Consider the following 19,247-nt stretch of genomic DNA (forward strand, 5'->3'; position numbering starts at 1 on the left):
AAAAAACCAAACAAACCAAAATAACAAAAAAAGCCCTGACAAAATCCTACTAGCTATAAAGAAATACATAGTAACTTACATATAATGGTTGGTTCAGAGTACATTGCTAAATCTACAGTCTTTAAAGGTGTATTTTATTACAAGAGTGTCATTAGTTATACACACCGCTGAACAGACAACTGTAAAGTTTGATTTAGAGAAATAAAAAGAAGAGGGGGAAGACAAGGAGGTCATAACTTATCAAAACTTGCTAAGCTGAGGCAGTCAACCCACAATCCATTTCAGACCCGTTTGCCCCCTCATCATCTTCCTGCATGTCCTTTTTCTACCCAATATTCCTGACACAACTCTTTCTGGGATTGCAAAATAACCTGGATTGAAAAAGAACTTTGCATATTCAGCTAAATAAAACAAAAAGCCTAAAAGGAAACAAGAAGACAACATAAAAACACTCAACATGCGCCACTACAGCTTAAGAGAAGGAACTCAGAAAAGGTCTGTCTGCAAAGAGGAAGCTCAGGCAGGAAGAAAAAATAGGTAAAAGTCTGTGTGGGGTGTAAATGGAAACAAAACAAGAACAGTCTTCTTCACGGCAACAGAAGTACCAACTGTAATAATAGTTCAACAGTTTGTGATGCTTGAAGAAGTATTGAAATGATGCCTTGCCTTCCATGAAAGCCAGAAAACGTTTTCATCTTGGGTCTGTTTTTTTTTGCTGGTTTTAATCTGAAAAGTACCAAAGGCTTTGAGAGTTTTCTATTATTATACCTGAACCACCTAGCTGCCTCTCAGGGGTCTGAATTCCCTCAGCCCAAACCTACCAAATACTCTTCCAAAAATGTTGGAAGTACTCAAGTACAGTTTCTGGAGACTGGTAATGCAGAAATCCTGCTCATATCTAAAGCTGGACTGTGCAGGGCACCAGGAGCAGGTACAGAGTAAGGGACAAGCCCTCCTGCCCTCTGCTAGCCCCAAGAGAGGAAGAGGATGTCCCCCTGGCTGCACTGGCACCTGCTCCTATAACCATACTCCAAACAAGAGATAACAGTCTCATTCAGGTTAAAAATGAAGATACCTGGCAAAAAGCCTCAATTCATCTCCCTCTTGCTATTATTTTTAATCCTAACCAGCTGCTTGAAGCTACTCATGGTGTAACCCTGCAAGCCATTATGGCAGCATAAATGAGGAGACAAACTAAGCGTAGAGTGAAGCAGAAAATCTTTAAGACAATGTGCAAGCAACAGGTTGGCCATGAAATAATGACCATGGTCTCCCAGGATCACACCAACAGTAGATGTCATCTAAACATCTCAGCAGAAATAATTTTCAACCCTCTGTTCTATCTTACAAAGCCCAAAATCAGAACACAAATATCTTTGCCTTGACCAGCAGCAGGATGCAATAAGCCCTGCAAAATTTCTACCAGTAGAGAAGACAACATCAATTTTACTCTGATATGCCTGATGACCTAAGTGAGTATATTAGTTAGAGTCTAAGCCTGTTTCAGAAAAGGTTGTGGGAACCAAGGATGGGAAACACTGGAACAGGAGGTTGTCCTCCTCCCCTACCAGGCTTCTCAGTGGAATTATAAGGTCATACCGAAAACAGGGGAACTGAAAGGGAACTATTGTTATTATGATTAATATTATTATTATAGCTCATTTTGGTTTGGAACTAGGATGTGAGGAAGTACAGAGAAAAAAAGGTTGAGGAAGCATTTCTGATTCTGTCTTTTAAGCGGCATTTTTAAGAGAGCCTGTTTTCGTTCTTAATTCACAGAGAGGACAACTCCCAGCCGTCTGCCTGCACTCTCAGCATATTTTCTGTAACTGATTGGCTTGAGGTCTATGATTTTAACCCACATTCTGCACATTCAGTGACTTCTAGGAAAGAGAAGGCAGCAGTATCTCAAAGTAGACCTTTGCAACCAATAGCCACTGCACCACATTTCTAGGCGGTTCCTCTTCTCAGAAGCATCTGCTTTGTCCTTTTCTACCTTTTTAACTTTGCATGGTTTCATTCATTGAAAACTAAAAATAACAACAGTAACAGTAACTACTTTAGTGATGCTTTCCTTGAAATTGCACACACATAGATATTGACATGGCCTGAGAGGTAAAAGCCAGGAGAAGAGAGAGTCTAAAGGCATTTAAATTAGAATTCATGCACTGCAAAATAACAACTGCTTTTCCATACTTTCCAAAACACCAACAAGAACCATCTATACCAATGGGTAAAGCCAAGTTTGCTATATCTTTGCTGTTCATAGAAGGAATCCATGCTGGAAAGTCCATTTATGATAGGGCAATGAGTGCAACCATATCCTACTGGTAACATAAAAAACAGTCCAAGACAAAAGGGACAAAGAAGAAAGGCTCTGCTTTAATTATAATTCACTACTGACCTTTTCCTTGAGGGCCCTTCTTCAAAGTCTGAAGAACTAACATCATTGCTCGTTGAGGACACTTGCGATGCATCATCCTTCTCATTCTCCAGCTGTTCTGAGCCTGGTCCTAATCCTTTAGATTGGCCATTAGTGAGAATTCCTGCAAACATGACAAAGGAGTACACAATATTTAAAACCTGCAGTGATTTTATAAAAATTCACATGTGACACTCACAATAGAGAGCTGACGCCCAAAGCAACTGTTTTGCAAAGAAAGTTTTGCAAAGACTGGTATTGATTTTGTACAGAGCTACTTCAATAAAAATTTGCCAACCTGTCGGTTTTTTATTTGGTTAACTCTATGACCCCAATCTCAAAAAACAACAATATGAGTGTTTGCAATAGTGTTTATAATCTTGTCATATTCAAAAAAGGGACACAGCTTAGTAAAATTCATCCTTTTTTTATAGAATTCCTGTGACTAGCATAGATGACAGTATTTTGCATTTATCTGCCATTTCGTTCAATTTGACATCATCTTCCTCTTCATTCTTATGCTTCCGACTACTGCAATTTATGATCCTTTGAAAAAAATCCCTAAATCCCAAAGAAGTGAACATCAAGTGTCCATTTCCTGACTTTGAGTCTTCTGACCAAGTGTTACCCAGACTGCCAGAAGAAATACACAGGGCAGCAGAAGTACACAGTCCACAGCTGCCTTCCCTTTTGTGCCTTTTTTCTCCTGGAGCAATAATACAGCAAGTAGAGTCACACAGTCACACAGATGGAAGACAGCCTTAAACCTTTGCAAGCATAATGTTTAACAAATTTTGTGCACTCTATGCCACCAAGTAGCTACAATATAATACAACTCTTACAAACAGCAGCAGATAGGCAGAGAAACCACTCATACTTAAGAAAGAATTAAAATAGTAACATATTCTTCATCAGGTTCTGGGATGAGAGGGAGGAAACAATTTTGTTAGCTCATCATTTACTCAATATTATAAGAGTTTATTACAAGAGGAGCTGCAATTTTATCCAGGAGAATGCTTTCTCATCTTTCCACCCAAATAGTTTTAGAAAAGACATAACAAAGCTGTGTTTCACAGCTATACTTCCTCAGAGAAATGCTGATAGGACTTCCCTCCCTTAGCCATTTCAGTCTCTCTATAACTACACTTCAGAAAATGTGGTGGGGAAGGCAGGGTGGGGGGACTGTGCTACCCCTTTCAAGATGAGGCTGGCAGTGAGGCTGGTCAGAGTACTGCTCTGAAAACACTTACTAAGAACTACAGTTCAAGAATTTCCACCAGCACTATATCAGTGCCACACCATTTCAGACCTCTGTTTCCAGGCAAATCCTCATCCAGCACCACCAATGCACTTAGTCATTGCATAACCAAGCATTCAACCAAGCTCAGCTCCAAAGAGATACCAAAGCATAACCAGAGCAAGAGCAAAGACACCTCCTCCAGTGAGCTGCTGTCTCTAAGTACTGGAAGCTTGGCCACAGCTGAAGCCAAATGTTCCTTCCCCACAAAGCCATTGATTCACTGCTTGCTTGGGCACTGTGACTGCCAGTGGGCTCTGAACATCCACAATTCCAATCTAATTGCTCTGATTGTCCATTTTTAAACAGCCTAATCCAAAGCCTGCATCATATCTCTCTCTGTTTTTCCCAATCAATGTTTGCTCTATTCATTCTGAAGCACACTAAATTTCTCTTGACTTGGGCTATGTGGTGGCCACATGCTGCAGTCTTAAAAACTCCACCTACATAGCAAAAACGTATTTCGTTTTTTTTCTGGGGAAGAGTGAACTGGTAGCTCAATTTTTTTTCCTAATACACAGCCCACCAAGCACAAGTTGAAACTACACACCAATTTTTTCATTAAATTATCTCTTCTAGCCAGCATAACACTATCAGGGAGAAGTAAAATGTCCCAATTTAAATTTTCTCTCCCCTTTCATTGAATTCCTTTCGATATTTCCTTTCATTAAAGGGATCTCAAACTGTGACCCAACAAACAAAACAAATTTGAGTATCAGCACAGGATACTACAAAAGGGTTTGTAGCATAAAAACACAATATGACGTGGGGTGACAGCATCCCTTCAAAGCATTCCCAAGGAAATGAAGGCAAACTTTGAAAAAAACACTGAACAGATTATGTTTCTATGCTGAACTCACCCTCTCTAAAAGCCTTAGTGCCTAAGTTTATTCTTATAAAAGTTTCAACTTTTGCTTTGCATTTTTCCATGAAACCACTGCTGATAAATTTTACAATTTTTGAACTCCAGAGAAGCCTAAATCAAGCATATTATTTGAGGCCTGACACTCAGTAACTTAACTCTTATGGCAGAATTTGATTAGGTTTTCCAAAAGCAATATTTGTTCTGGAGACTTGCCATATGTAAAACCCAGGAACCTGAAGTATATGAGTCAAGAAAATCACCTTTCAGGCTGTCAACTTGCATGCACTTGGAAGGCAATTTTTATTCATCCTTTCACCCTGCCAAACCATCAGCTCACTTGGGAGACAAGCATGATTTGTGTTCCTCAAGGAAAAAAGTATCAGTTTGCCCACCATTATTCATCATAACCAGCACCATTCCAAGACACAGTAATATTGCTGATAACTGATGTTAGCTATCGTCCGCTGGAACCAACTAAAACAAGTGCCCTAAAAGAGAGGCATAAAACTACAAATGAGAGATGCTGATAAATACTGGGAATGGGTGTCATGTTCTACAGGTTTTCAGGGCCAGCATTATTGCAAAATCCGCTCCGAACTGATGAAAGGCACAACCCAAAGCCTCCTTCCAAGCACTGGAGAGAAAGCACATGCTGAAGCAGGCTGTTATAAAGTTTATTGCCACTCAATCATTTTTATATCAAATGTATTCAGCTTGCCCCCAGACACCTTTTCCTTCAAATGCCATTCCTGTTATCTCTAACTGCAATAAGCCACATTCTTTACTGCTGTGCATCAGTTAGGAGCTATAAAGGTCTGGAGGCCACAGGACAGGATGGGGACCCCACAGTTTTTCCAAGTGATACTCAGGCACTCCTGTCACCATTAATGAGTTGGTGCCAGTGGACAGGACGCACAGGGCTGCTGGTGCACTTAAGGAACATCAACCCATGTGGGTTTGACTCTCTAAGACTAACCACACTAGAGGAAGCAATAGGCATTCATATTTCTTAAAAGCTGAGTACTGCAGCTGTGCAGTTGTGCAGTATAAAGAGAGAAAAGCAGTGAGTGAGAAAAATGCTCTTTTGCACAGCCTGGGAAGCTGAACCACTCCAAGAAGTGGCTACTTGAGAGGACCCAGCAACAGTCAAGGAATCAGCAAGCCCTCAAGAGCCAAATCAAATCAAATCAAAGGGACAAATAGTTCCTCCACCGCTTTTCTATGGTTTTCAACTTCTAAGCCACGATGCCAGCAAGCCCTGGCTCCTGTCAAAGCCCATGACATTCTCAGCTGCTGAAGAGCTGGCACAGGCTTTATCCCTTGCCCATTAGGCTCATCTCAGCCCCAGTTCTCACTGCCTTCTCCCCTGGCAGCTGGACTCATGACCAACCACCAGACCTGAATACTAGGCAGAATAAATCACAGTTGATAAAAATGAGTCTCTATTCCTTTAATAGAAAGTGTTTGTTTTAAAAGTCAAATTCGATTTTTTTTTTTTAAAAACTAAACCTTATTAAAATTAAATTTGAAAGTACAGCAACTTGCATTATACATCAGTGTAGGATTTCACATATTAAAATTACTTACATGAAATAATAATTTATATATACAAGAACCAGTGCATATTTGCTGCCAAAGTTTAAAAAGAACTGAAACACTGAACAGTTCAAAGTCACTGAATAAACACTGCCTTAATTAAGTAATAATGAATTATTTAATTAAGTCACAATACAGGAACTCACGTATCAAATGACATCTATGATTCCTTAAATACACTGTTCTGGCTCTAACCGATCAAGACTAGACACCTTCAGAGAAAGGCCAATTACTAATTCCCAGTAATTAAAAAGGGTAGCTTAAAACCAAACCATGGAGATCTTAACAACCTCTTTAAAATGTATCTTAGTCACATAAATGTCAACTTCACAGTTTTGCTGAATTCATTTTTAAACTTCCACAAATGCTGCAATACCAAATCACAGTTTTAGATACATAGTGCTTAAAAACTTTTTTAAAGAAAGAAAAACAAAAAAAGAATTTCTGCTTATCAGTATTGAGAAAAAGCAGCAAATGTCACTTTTTCATCCACTCTGTTTTAAGCCAGAGAAAGCACAAAAGCCCTTTCTGCATATTAGTCATTATTACAGAGCCTTCTATCACCTCCTATTTATTTGGCTTCCACACTGAATGTATTCCAATCTGTCTGTGGCTACAAGTTTGTTTGTTTTTTCACAGGCAGGAAGGGCTCTGCTATGAGACTGAGCCATACCCTCTAGGGTGATCCATGCAGAACATGGATATTATGGCTTTACAACCTGCACACAGCGTGCTCCCTCCTGTCCCCACTGCAGCTCACTACCCCCTTTACTTCTTGGCTGTAGTTGTTAGCTGAGCAGGGGGCTTGCTAAGCGTACTCCAGCAAACTGCTTACCAGAAACAGTGTGTAAAGAATAGTTAAATCTGCTTAAATTAGCTTATTAAATGGGCCTTGTGCTGACTCAAGTGGATTGTTTCTCATAAGAGCCTAGCAAGTAAGACTTAACTATTCCAGCTCAGGCAGGGCTTACTTTACATTGGTACACATTTGCTGATCTTACTGGTTTTGGTGATACACACACACTTTTAGCAGCAATCTACAATTCTTCTCAAGTCATGCTCTAACTAATCTCTGGTCATCTGGAAAGATGTCTGACAGGCACACACAGGACAGGTCTTGGGAGCATCTGAAGATGTGATGCAAAATCCCAACACCTGGGAATGCACCATACAATAAAACATGATGTGAACTATAAATACACAGATGGAAAACTCATGGGGAAGAGAGGAGCAGAAAGCAGCAACAAGAGCAGACAGCAAAAATGTAAGGCATGGTTTGGAGTTAGCTTGTTTTAAAATTATATGAGATTGCAATTACTGGCATGTTCTTCATTATTAAAGTTACTGAATAATCAGGAAACCAAAGGAGAGCATCAGGGCAAATTTCAGCATCATGTGGTTACTTAACTAAGTGGTTGGGTGAAGAGACTTTCACAATGTTTCCAAAACACTATTTCCACATCACTTACTCTAATGCCAACAAGGCATCTCAGCATGAACATTTCCATGTTCTTACAATAGAGCAACACCTATTTTAGCTTGCTGTTTCCCAGTCCTAAGGCAGCTTAGGAAAAAAAAAAAAAATACATTCAATTGTATTTCCAGTCAGTTCCCACAGTCAGAGGCAACCCGCAAAGTAATTATGTTAGGAAAATCAGCAGTCAACACCCTACAAACACAAGCCAAAGATATCAAAACCATTAAATGACCTAAACAAAGGCAATTTCAACATGACCATATTCACAGCTTTCTATATGGGATAACATCAGAGGGTCCACAGTCCAGAGGAGCCATCCTGCAGATCTCAACAATATGTGAAATTGCTCCTGGGTGTTTCTTGACTACACAGGGATATTCTTTTTCCCAATGCCAAGAGATTCTGGGTTGGTTTCCCCCCTGGCAGCCCTTTCCCTGCATTCCTCCCTGATCCCTGCAAGCTGAAGCGCTCTGGGCTGGTAGAAAAGTCCAGTTTCCAGGGCAAGCAGCAAAACAAACACAAATTACAGTAAGTCAAAAAAGGGATTTACTCAAGCCAGTATTCTCACCATGCTAGGATGACAATGTTCCTTATGAGAGCATTTAATAAATAGCAGGGATTGTAGTTACATAGGCATGGAGCTAAAGCTCTGTTCCCTTACAGAGTAACATGCCTGTCCAAACTTCAACTGTGCAGTCTTGGGAGTTGTACAGAAAAGCTTTGTTTTAAAATATTAGTGATTTTTTTTTTTTTTCCTTTATGCAACACCCCATTTAGGAGAGCTGACATGAAAGTTAGAAAGCAAAGGGTTTAATGGAAGTGTTGTAAAGTCTGAAGTTTAACCATGATCTGGAAGTTTAGCACCACCTGAACACAAACCTGGGGATGCTGGTCGACACCTGGCTGAACAAGACCTTAGTGCTCCCTACAGAGCCTAAAAGGATGCTGTAGGCAGGTGGGAGTTGGTGTCTTCTCCCAGTCAACAGACAATATGACAAAACTAAATAGCCTCAAGTGTGCAAGGGGATGTTTAGATGGGTATTTGGAAATTTTTTTTAATGGAAGAGGGGGTCAAGCATTGGAACAGGCTGCCCAGGGAAGTGGTTGAGGGAGCATCCCTGAAGGTATTTAAAGTATGTGTATACATAACACTTTGGAACATGGTTTAGTGGAGGACTTGGGCAGTGCTGGGTTAACAGTTCGACTTGATTATCTTAGAGGTCATTTTCAACCCAAACAATTTTGCAAAACTGCAGGGTGCTACAGTTTCTTATAAGCTGTAACTTTATATATAAGTTTATTTGCATAGTATCATTAATTAACAGTTTTCACCATTTTTAATAAATAACAGACAGCCAGCTGCAATGAAATACAAATCTACATTGCACTGTCTGTAATCCTAAATCTGAATTCTACCAAAACTACCCTTAACATACTACTAGACCGTGTGCTGAAACACTACCAGAATCTTGGTAGGCATGTTAAATAAATACATTAATCATTTGATGCTAAGTTTAAACACACCGGTATCTCTAAAACATCTGCAGTCTGCATTAATCAGCACACTGTACTGAGTTACTGTATTTAGCTCTTGTATAGCTATGCACAAAAGATAATTTAGTTTTATAGTGCAAATGCCATCTGTCACATTGTCACAGCATGACAAGGTATCACATTACATATTAAACAGACAACATGCTTCAAAAATAAGGCCTATTTTCATGCTCTGGTTCTCTCAGAGACTAAAAAGAATGGGATTTTCATGATAGTGACAATTTAAAAACAAAACAAACCACATTTTTCTCTGGGATAAGAGATATGAATTCCCTGTCCACTTTTTTAAGGATAGTTGTCATAAAGGCTATTTTCATCTAATTTGGTAATGCAAAACCACAACAATTTTCTGCCTCTAAATAAAAAAGCCACAGCATGAAACCATCATCGTTTATGCCACACGATGCTCTGTGCTGCCACCATGATGGTAATTAACAGCACGTGGGCTTTTCAGATGACAAGCCACTGGACATTAGGTTGATTGTGGTACATAGCAGAGCATATGCATAAAGCAGTACCATTATGCCAAAGACTGTTAGCAAATAGCAAATAGTCTTCATAACTGACTAGAAGAGTGCTTTTATATGTAGATATACATCATTACTATGGAAGCCAAGCATGAATGACATTACAGCACAAGATGTGTTTGTCAGGCTGTCAAAAGACCAGACCACCAAAGGGAACTGATTAAATAATACAGGTTGAAAAAAGCTCCTTGCTCCCATTACAGCTCCATCCAAAATTACTGTTAAGCAACCAAAGACATTTTGTGACTTTGTGTCCTGCATATTAGTCCATTACCCATTAGCAGTGTTAATTGAAATTAACTACTCTGTTGTTTCAACACAACACTTTCTAGGGCATATTGTTTTCATCTAGGGGAGTTTGGATTGAGGTTGGGGTGGTATTAAACTCACAGAAACAGGAATAAAACAGTCAAAAATGAACCTAATTTAATTCTGACAGGAAACTACCCCAGGCCATATGACATACTTCAAGCCCCAGTTTGATTTATGAAATATGCATCTGAAAGAAATTTAGAACAAAAGAAACCAATAAAGCACCCAAAAACCGCCTGCCAATGTCTGCACTGTATAAATAAGAGAAAAACTTCACCTGACATTTGTCCATACTTCTGTTATTTTAGGTTTGGGGGGTTAAAAGTATTCAGAGAGACACACCTCTCTGGTTAAAGACATTTCTCCACTTTTAAGGATACAATGAAAACTCTGAACCTCTCATTCCTCCAAGAAAACACATGACCTCTTCTGGCACTTTATACTTCAAAAGGTAGAATGGAGGCCATAGCATGGGCTCCATGATGGTGTGACCTGGATGAGGGAGGGAACTGGAGTATGAAACAGGCTCAGTAGCAAGGTAGGTGTTGACTGACAGGTGAAGGAGATAGCAGCAGGAATGCTGACCCAAAAAAAGCTGAGGGAACAAACTCATCTCTCTTAAATCCCCTTCTTACAAATGCAGACAACTAAGTCATACCTTAAAATCACAAATGGCTACCCTTAGATTTTTCCAGTATTTTTCTTAATTTTACAGAGGGGAGGCTGGGGGATAGGAAACCTAAGGAATGATTGTCCCCAAACCCAAAAGCCAGAGCTGTCCTGAATGAAGCAGAACAAGAGGAGGAAAGAGAACTGATGAGCACCACCCACCAGCTACTCACTGTGTGTTATATTGTACCATCGTGCTATCAAGCTCCTACCAATTGCCCCTGGAGCTGTATGATAAGGGGAGAGCAGTAGCATTTCTGGTAAGTTGGTACCAGGCTGTGTAAAGACCATTAAGTTTTGACAAACAAATGCATTCAGTTTTATGGTACCATAAACATTCCCTTTTAGCACCAGGGAAATGAGCACCATGTACTCTTCCTGTACTTTGTCAAGGAATCACACCATTTGATGCACACAACTCAAATCTACGTCAGTCCCACAGCCAGAAAGCTTCTGACTGCAGTCAGAGAGCTTCAGAGGAACAAGAGGACTCCAAATGCAAGTTACAGACCTTTGATTTTCAGATATTTATGGTCAGAGAAGGCATGAAGTCTTCAGCAGAGAAACAGGAACACCAATGCTGAGAAGAGAGCTTGGTTAGGATGCAGGGAGCTGGACTCTGTCCAGATGCAACCATTGCCAAGCAGGTGCCCCTGCAGAGGCCACCTTCTCTCCAGGTACCTCAACTCACCTAAACTCTAAAATAAAGGTAGTGAGTTCAGCTTCCACAGTGAAACACAAGGAAGGGTACAGACAGTAACCATGACATGAGACAAGGGGTTGGTGTTATTAACATCCCTCAGTGGTGTGAGTTTTTCTGTAGATTTTGGTGTTGGACAGAGTGGCTTTATTTCTGGAGTAAAGTGCCCTTAGACTTGCAACTGTCCTATAAGATACCTTCTCTCATTATGCAACCTGGAAACAGAATTAAACATGCATTTTATTAGAAATTACAGACACAGCCAGTCCACAAAAAAATGTAATTTATCTCCATTTAGTTCAAGTGTATCAGCAACTGAAATATCAGCATAACCACAGAGAGAGAGAAAATTCTACTTTCTCAGGCATCAACAAAATTATCAGTGAGATACAAATAAATTCTTCTTTGGTTTTGATGCCAAGACCATGATGTCTTGTTTATCCTGCTTTTCCTGGGGAATTTCATAGCTGAATGGAAAACCAGTGGGCTAATGCCCCATGGGAGAGAGTAAAGAAAACCTGCAATAAATATACCTGTGAGAGAAATAATTCCATTTTAAAATGTTTTGTTCTTCCTTTTGTTCTTTTCACCTTTTTATTTTGTTTATCCATTTGAGAGCTATTTGGAGAAAAGTTACTGACTCTGTTTCCAAAGTATTGTTACTTGTCCTTCACAAATATCTCCCATGTGAGGGAAAGAGCATGGCTTGCACTGCTAAACAAGAATTAAGTAAAGCAATCTAATCACTATTTCAGGTCTTTGCCACACTTATGTCAATAGGGTGAGGGCAATTCCTGCCCCTCCTGAAGCACTTTTACACAGCTAGTTTAAGTGTAATATACCACAGCAGTCTTATTTTTCAGTCAAGTTATTTCCCCCTACCTCAGCATTACAGGGCTATGCCTTTAGACCCTATCCCACAACCCATATTTCAGAGTTAAGCTTCCACTAGGTATAGATGGACAAAGGAACTATAAATCCACACTTCAAAAATATCCATACCTCGGCACCTAGGGACTAGGTAAAGATTAGTAAAGATGAAAAAGAAAATTAAAAAAAGACATTCTGGTATTTTAAGTAACATGAGAAAGAAAGCTAAGCCAAGAGCATGTCTCTAGACAACAGCTATTCTACACTAGAAAGTAAAAATTAGCAATTGTATCTCCACAGAGTATTACAGAAGGAGAAAGAAAGAAGGTGAAGGCAAACACAGTGAAGCAAGGAAGAGCCTGCTAATTGGAAGAAAATACAATGTATGAATGTGCAAATAAAACAACAAGGGAAATAAAAAGGCATGCAATGTCTTAGTAACAATGAATTCTTGTGAGCCTGAAAAGGAAGAAATGTGCTGCTAAAACCCAGAGGCTTAGTGAGGCTTGGCTATATTTGTAAGGATTTCTAGGAAACTCTTACAGATTGTGTAATTTAAAAACTGCGTATCTGCATGAAACTGAGAACAACAGCAAAACAGCGTCTTGATGAACACTTGCTACATGCTTTTCCTGTAATAAAGCACAGTTCCCAGTGATCTGTGTGAGGGATCACACAAACAGGGCTTATGATCTGGGTTGATGGAGATGAAGAAAAGCCCATTTCTGGAACTGGTGTCCTGGACAGCCAGCACCCTCCCCCTGAGAAAACAGCAGCAGGCAGGGGCAAGGTCAGCCCTCTGCTGCTGTCTTTGGAGAAGCCTGGAGAGCTGGCAGCAGGAGCTAAGAATGCAGCATGACTCTTATGTAACATCCACACTCCTCTGATGCACTAGGACAGCCCTCCTCCATTTGCAAATGGAAAGCAGCAAGAACAGAGAGCCAAACCAAACTAAATACAATTATCAGAGACATAAATGTATTGCTTGACTTCTACACACACCTCAAAAGTAAACTAAATAGCAGATTCTGAAACAGTAGGAGGTCTCCAGCACAGCAGTATGCTCTAAGAAAAAAGATGGGGAAAAGACAAGAGAACTGCCAGAAAGCTCTTTTGGGGAGGTTAGCCTCTGCTTAATTGTCTCTAATTCTGTGCCTCTGTGACAAAAGCTGTGAAAAGCAAAGGTTGAATGACATACTTCTAATTGCATGGAGTCCCATTTGATATTTTAATGCATGTCATCAAGGATTTGCCTTTCATGACTTTTGCCAGGAGCATGGGCAGCCCTCCAGACACATAGAATTTTTTTTCCCCCAGTGTGACACGAGCAATGAGGATCCTGTTTGCTGCAAGAACACACAGCCTGTCGATGCAGTGACAGTGATTATCCCATGCAGCCAGCAGAGAGGAGCATATTCAGCCCTCCCTTCACTGAAGGTGCTCTGAACTTTCAGTTAAAGATAAGGAGAGAAAAAGTCCTCAGCCTGTCCTGGGAAAAATTAATTGAGTTAAATGCTAGGTGTTCAACATGAACTCAAGTTACATACAACAGATACTTGAATTAAACCACTTTAATTACTTTAGCTCCACATTTTCAATAACTTTTTAGTGAATGTGCCCTCCCTAACTCTGAGACCATCCATCAGTCAGCTCCAGGAGTCAAGTTGTCAATCTCTTTTGCTGACAAAGATTTTTTTTTCCCCCTCTGGCATGTCACCTCATTCTACTAAGCACTTGAATTACGATCTCTGACTTTACAGCAATTAAATATCCACTGACTTAAAAAAAACATAGGTCAGAGACACTTCTAACATAACACCCTAGCCTCTTGAGCAACATGCCAGACAGCCCTCCCCTGGTGCAGGAGACCAGGCAGTCTGGCTGGACTGCAGGCAGGGAGGCAGGCAGGCTGCCTCCCGCAATGCCAGGGATGCATCGGCACTGCCTGCAGCCAGATCTCAAATTCCCTGCCACCTTGAGTGCTCACATGTCTGTTCAGAGCCTTAACATAGACCTGACAACCAGGCCATAAGGTCCTCTGACACCCCAGAAAGAGGGAGGGGAGAAAGGTTTCAAAGGCTTTTGTCTGTACCCCTAAATGTCATCCATGATGCTCACCATGCTGCCGCTAATAGGGAAATGGAACTCTCTTCAGGAGAAAACCAGAGCTGCCTTTCCTGGGGAGAACTCTTCGCCTTGGCACCACCTGCCCAGCATTTATTTCCTTTCCTTCACAGAAAGTATCTACAAGGTATAGTAAAGTGACATGGAAATTCAACCACCTGGAAAGCTCCCAAAACTCAGCCTTTGATCTTTTATGATGCCTTCCTCCTTGTCACTGGATTCTCATCTAGCTTGCTAAATTGATTATAAAAAGATATTCTTTAAAGCACTTGACATGGTTCTAACACATGAAACAACAATGTGATCATAGAAAGATTTTTTTTTTTTTTGCCATAGAGTAAGTAAACCTACTTCAACTATATTTGCAAAACCAGGATGTGAAATCTGTTGCATATCTGTATTTTTTCCCTTCTCAGTGGAAGGGAGTTTTTTCTTTCCTTTTTTTTTTCTTGTAGGGACAGGCAAGTGAGTAGTATCATTTCCTCACTCTTTAAAATTAAAGGTCAGAGGAGTACACTCCATGCTCAGGATGAGGAACTGCTCTGCTGTTGCACTCAGTCCCCTGTACTCTGTTTGCAGAGTTCCTGTCAGAGGAGAGCAGGCTCGTGACAGTAAAACATTGAGACCAACTGCAGTAAACTGAAAGCACAAGCGCAATACAAAAGCCTGACACAAATGAACAAATTTTTCTGCCACGGGCATGCACGGCAGTGATGACATTTCACCTCTATTTGAGCACTAAGCCCTTGCCCAGGGTAGGGATTCCAGCCCATTCCTGTGTGTTGCTGACAGCAGCGGCAGAGGCTGGCAGACGTCTCTGATGCACTGCAGCCGCCTACCTGCTGGGAATGTGCAATGGAAAAGGACATGCCAGGAAATAAATCTGTAGCTGGAAGACACTTAGGAGAAATCCCTCCCCTCCCAGACCAGATCCAGCACTGCAGCAGCTGGAGAGCAGGTGAGGGGATAAAGCAGGAGGATCCAAGGATCTCACTGCAGGAATGGCGCACAGGCCAAAGCGAGCGCGACACAACGTTAAAGGTGTCGGATGATGCCAGCTTGGGCCACCCGACAGGCCCAATGGAGATCCTTCCCCTTCTAATTGCAGGGACAACTGACTCTTGCCAGCATTAACACAGATCTCTGAAGCATCGGCACAGGAAATGTCAGTGCTGTAACAGCCTTTAAGGGAACACTCCTCTCACAAGCCAAGCAATTTCCATCTCTATTTCCAGCTCTTGAGACCAGCAGCTTAACCTTACTTTCACCTCCCTTTTGTGAGCTCTACAGGCAAACCACAGCGGGGAAGAGATGAGAGCTGGGGTAGGGGGGCAGCCACTTGAAAACCTGATGCTGGAGAGAAGGCTTCTGAAATGTTAAGGAGACTTCCCGACACACCAGCCCCCAGAGGAGTTAAATTCCACCACCATGAAACATTCTGCTGCTATTAAACAGCTTTTTTTGCTCATGTTTCAGGGCATCAGAAGGGGAAGTGAAACAGCATTAGCTGCTTCCTGACTTAATAGAAACCTTGGGACAACCATCAACACACACTTATACAGCCAAGACTATATACTGATGTGCATTTAATGATTTTATCTCTCCAAATAAGCAAAGGAGATAAAATACTATCTTGCAATTTTTTAAGAATAGCGTTTCCTCCTTCCCAACCAAGAACTCATTACACAGAATGTTCCTTTCATGCACATGTAATTGAAGGCTAGCATCCATTAGCATATTTCTTGTTTTAAGTATAGCATCAGAGAAATGGGAGTGAGGGGGTAGGAGGTACATGCAATGGAACAGCATAGAAATATATGATGAAGAGGTAGATGAGCTTTCAAAGTATACCCAAGAGGCTGTGAGTATGTTGAAGTTCACCATTGTATCACTACAATAAAAAAAAATTCCCTGATCTAGGGCCAAAAGTGCATTATTGATAGTCAAAACACTGCCTAACTCAATTTCAATATGATGTGACAATACTGGAGGAGGAAAAACAAGACAAACAGAATCCCTGTGTACATTCACAGTACCCTTTGAATAAAAAGCTAGAGAGACATATTAAACTGAAACAGTTCAAACAAAGTCTTCCTGGAGTTAGAACATTCCCACCCTACAATGTTTCTCAAGCTGCAAAGACTATTAAACAGTGTTAATGTTTAGCAAGCATTTAGCACTTTATGTGTTCAGAGTGATAACAGGCGGGCACACACACACACACCAGCAGCGCCCGCCCCCCCCCCCCCCCCCCCCCAAAAGAAATAAGAAAAACTCCACTGAACAAAAGGAAGAATTCTCCCTGTTCCCAAATGGGGCAATAGCAACATGCATCCTGCAGTTGGAGAAGACAGGAAATAACCCCATGTGGTGGGATGAAGCAGAGAGGATGGTCGAGCACATTGTGAGTATTGGAAATAGATTTTGAAAGGGGAAAGATGGACCAGCCTAATGGGAAAGCAGCACTGACAGCCTTTGCTTGTGTGCATGCTCAGGCCACCCAGGTTAAAGCCTAACTCCCAGGCAGAACTGTTTATTAGTAACACCTAACAGCTACACAGTAAGGGCGAGAACCAACGGGAACAAACCCAGCATTTTTAACACACCACCCCTCCAAAACAAACAAACATAAAAACATCCCATTTAATCATAAAAATAAAATTCACTACTAGATGCAAATGGAGAGTAGGATGCAAGAAGGAATGAAAGCCCAATTTTTTTTTTTCTACTGCTGTGTAAAATCAGGAAAGGCTTTGGCAGAAGCAAGATCTATACAAGTGGACCATAAAAGAATAGGTTGGACTTTTTACATTTAATTGCTTTCTGAACCTAAAATCTGCCTCAGAGGTACTATGGAAAACACTTTCAAGCCTTTAAAAAAAAAAAGAAAAAATCATCAGGGACATGAAGGCCTCATTGTTTTCCCCCAAACTTTATATGTCAACACATACACACGCTTTTAAAAAAAAAAACCTTACCTCCCTTCTGAGACATTAAATCCACACAAGGTTTCTTGGAGAGGGTAAAAAGAAAATGTAGGTCAAGATGTTGAGATAGGAATTGCTTCTGAAAGATGAAAGCATAAGAGGACTAAGCTTTCATTCCTTATGTTTCTTTGAGATTTCAAACAGAGTGTTATTTGATAATGGTTCCTTTCAGAAAATTGGAATTTAATATAGCTAATTATAAGTTAGAGAATTAATGTACAGTCAGTACTCCAACAGAGCTGGTATACCATGCTGATGCTTTTTACCAGCATGTCCCCAGTGCTTATTATAGATCTTTTCTCCAAATACTAAGGCCAATCTGTTCTCACATTAGGCTGGATGGCCCAGGAGTTGGGGTGGGGGAAAGGAAAAAACAGAAATCTCCATGGCTGTAACAGTGAGCCTGCAGCAAGCAGCCTGGAGTTGCCGGCATGGCACGGCACTGTGTGGCACAGGAACAGAACCTCACACTTCAAAGGGAGCCCAGAATAGAAGAGGACAAAGACAGAATAAAAAACACAAGTAGCTGCAGAGGAAAAGTACACTGAGAAATAGCAAAACACCTTTTCCTCCTTCCAATTAAAAGGGAGGAAAAAGGTTGTCAACAAGATGAAGAGCTCAGATAAACAGAGAGGGAGTACTCCTAATTATCCAGTATTAACATGGATGTATCTGAAAATTATTTATCCTAAGAGCAATCATAAGCTAAAAATCCTGACCTACACTTCACAGAGAGCAAGGGGAATAAACAGGAATACCTCCCATGAAAGGCACCAGCAGCAGACGCTGCTGGATTTGGACCAGGAACAGCTTCTCTGCAATTCTGAAGGAAGCCACGCATCAGTGTTGCAGAGACCCCGGCAGGTTTGGGGTGCTCTGTTTTAGAGACAACACAAATGTGTTCAGCAACACTTGCTGCACACAGCTGGGTTAGTTGCAAAATTGCAACTTGTGTAGACAGACTTTAGTGAATTTTGAGAGGCAAAATGTATGCTGCAGGAAACTCTTGTGAGGTTCCAGCAGCTTTCCCTTTGTTCTTCACTGTAGTTTCTAAGACAGGGTGTTTTTTAAGTTCTCAGCTGAGTTCTGTGTTGAGGTGCCAATCAGAAGGTCCATACTCCAGTTTTTCCTCAAAACATTACCTACAGTTAGCTGAGCTGCAAACTTTGGGGTGGGTAGGGGGGACAGAGAGAAACGTGCGCACTTTTGAAACAGAAGTTTCTTACACCTTAGCAAATTAATTCTGCTGAAGTCACATTTTCATTTGGCATGTCCCCACCTGCTTTTAGAGCAGGACCTATGTAAGTACAGCTACCCTCCAAATAATCTTCTGTACTTAAAAGGCCACATAAGGACAAAATCTGACCCCTACAGAGGACACCTTCCCTCTCCTCATACTGCAAGAATTCCCCAAATTCTGCTGAAATTGTCACTACCACCTGCTCCCAAACCTGAGGGCTGAGAACTTTCCTCTTTGAGCTGCAAAACAGTATTCAAGTTTAAAGCAAACAGACATACCAACCAAAAGTTCAGTGAAATCCCTCCTATTGTCCTTAGCACTTTAGCGAACTGAAGACTTCTCGTGACAAGATGACACCAAATCAGTATTTTTCCACTGCTTTCAACCTCAGTAAAAGGAAACAGACAGCATGGAAAAACACCATCTCCTCCTCATTCCTGCTGCCTGAAGAACTCCCTAGTTAACAAAGGTCAGGAGGGACATCAGCCATGAAAAAAAAACCCTGAAAGTTATTTTCTTAAAAACCTTGGTAAAATTTCTGAGCCCTTTGTCTCTCCCGGCAGAATCTCTCCTGGAAGTAGGAAAGCACAGATTGAAGAGCAGACTC

The 19,247-nt window shown here is 41.0% G+C and overlaps 1 protein-coding gene across 1 annotated transcript in view; it reads right to left on the minus strand.

Annotated features, from left to right (window-relative positions):
* Positions 1-19,247, minus strand: part of JARID2 (jumonji and AT-rich interaction domain containing 2) — a 206,989-nt gene that overhangs the window by 86,848 nt on the left and 100,894 nt on the right. Inside the window, exon 3 of the mRNA XM_056483727.1 lies at positions 2,405-2,546. Coding sequence (XP_056339702.1) covers positions 2,405-2,546 — 142 coding nt within the window. The remainder of the gene's footprint in view (positions 1-2,404; positions 2,547-19,247) is intronic.

The sequence above is a fragment of the Oenanthe melanoleuca genome, chromosome 2, assembly GCF_029582105.1.
Source record: "Oenanthe melanoleuca isolate GR-GAL-2019-014 chromosome 2, OMel1.0, whole genome shotgun sequence".
In the NCBI taxonomy this organism is placed as follows: Eukaryota; Metazoa; Chordata; class Aves; order Passeriformes; family Muscicapidae; genus Oenanthe; species Oenanthe melanoleuca.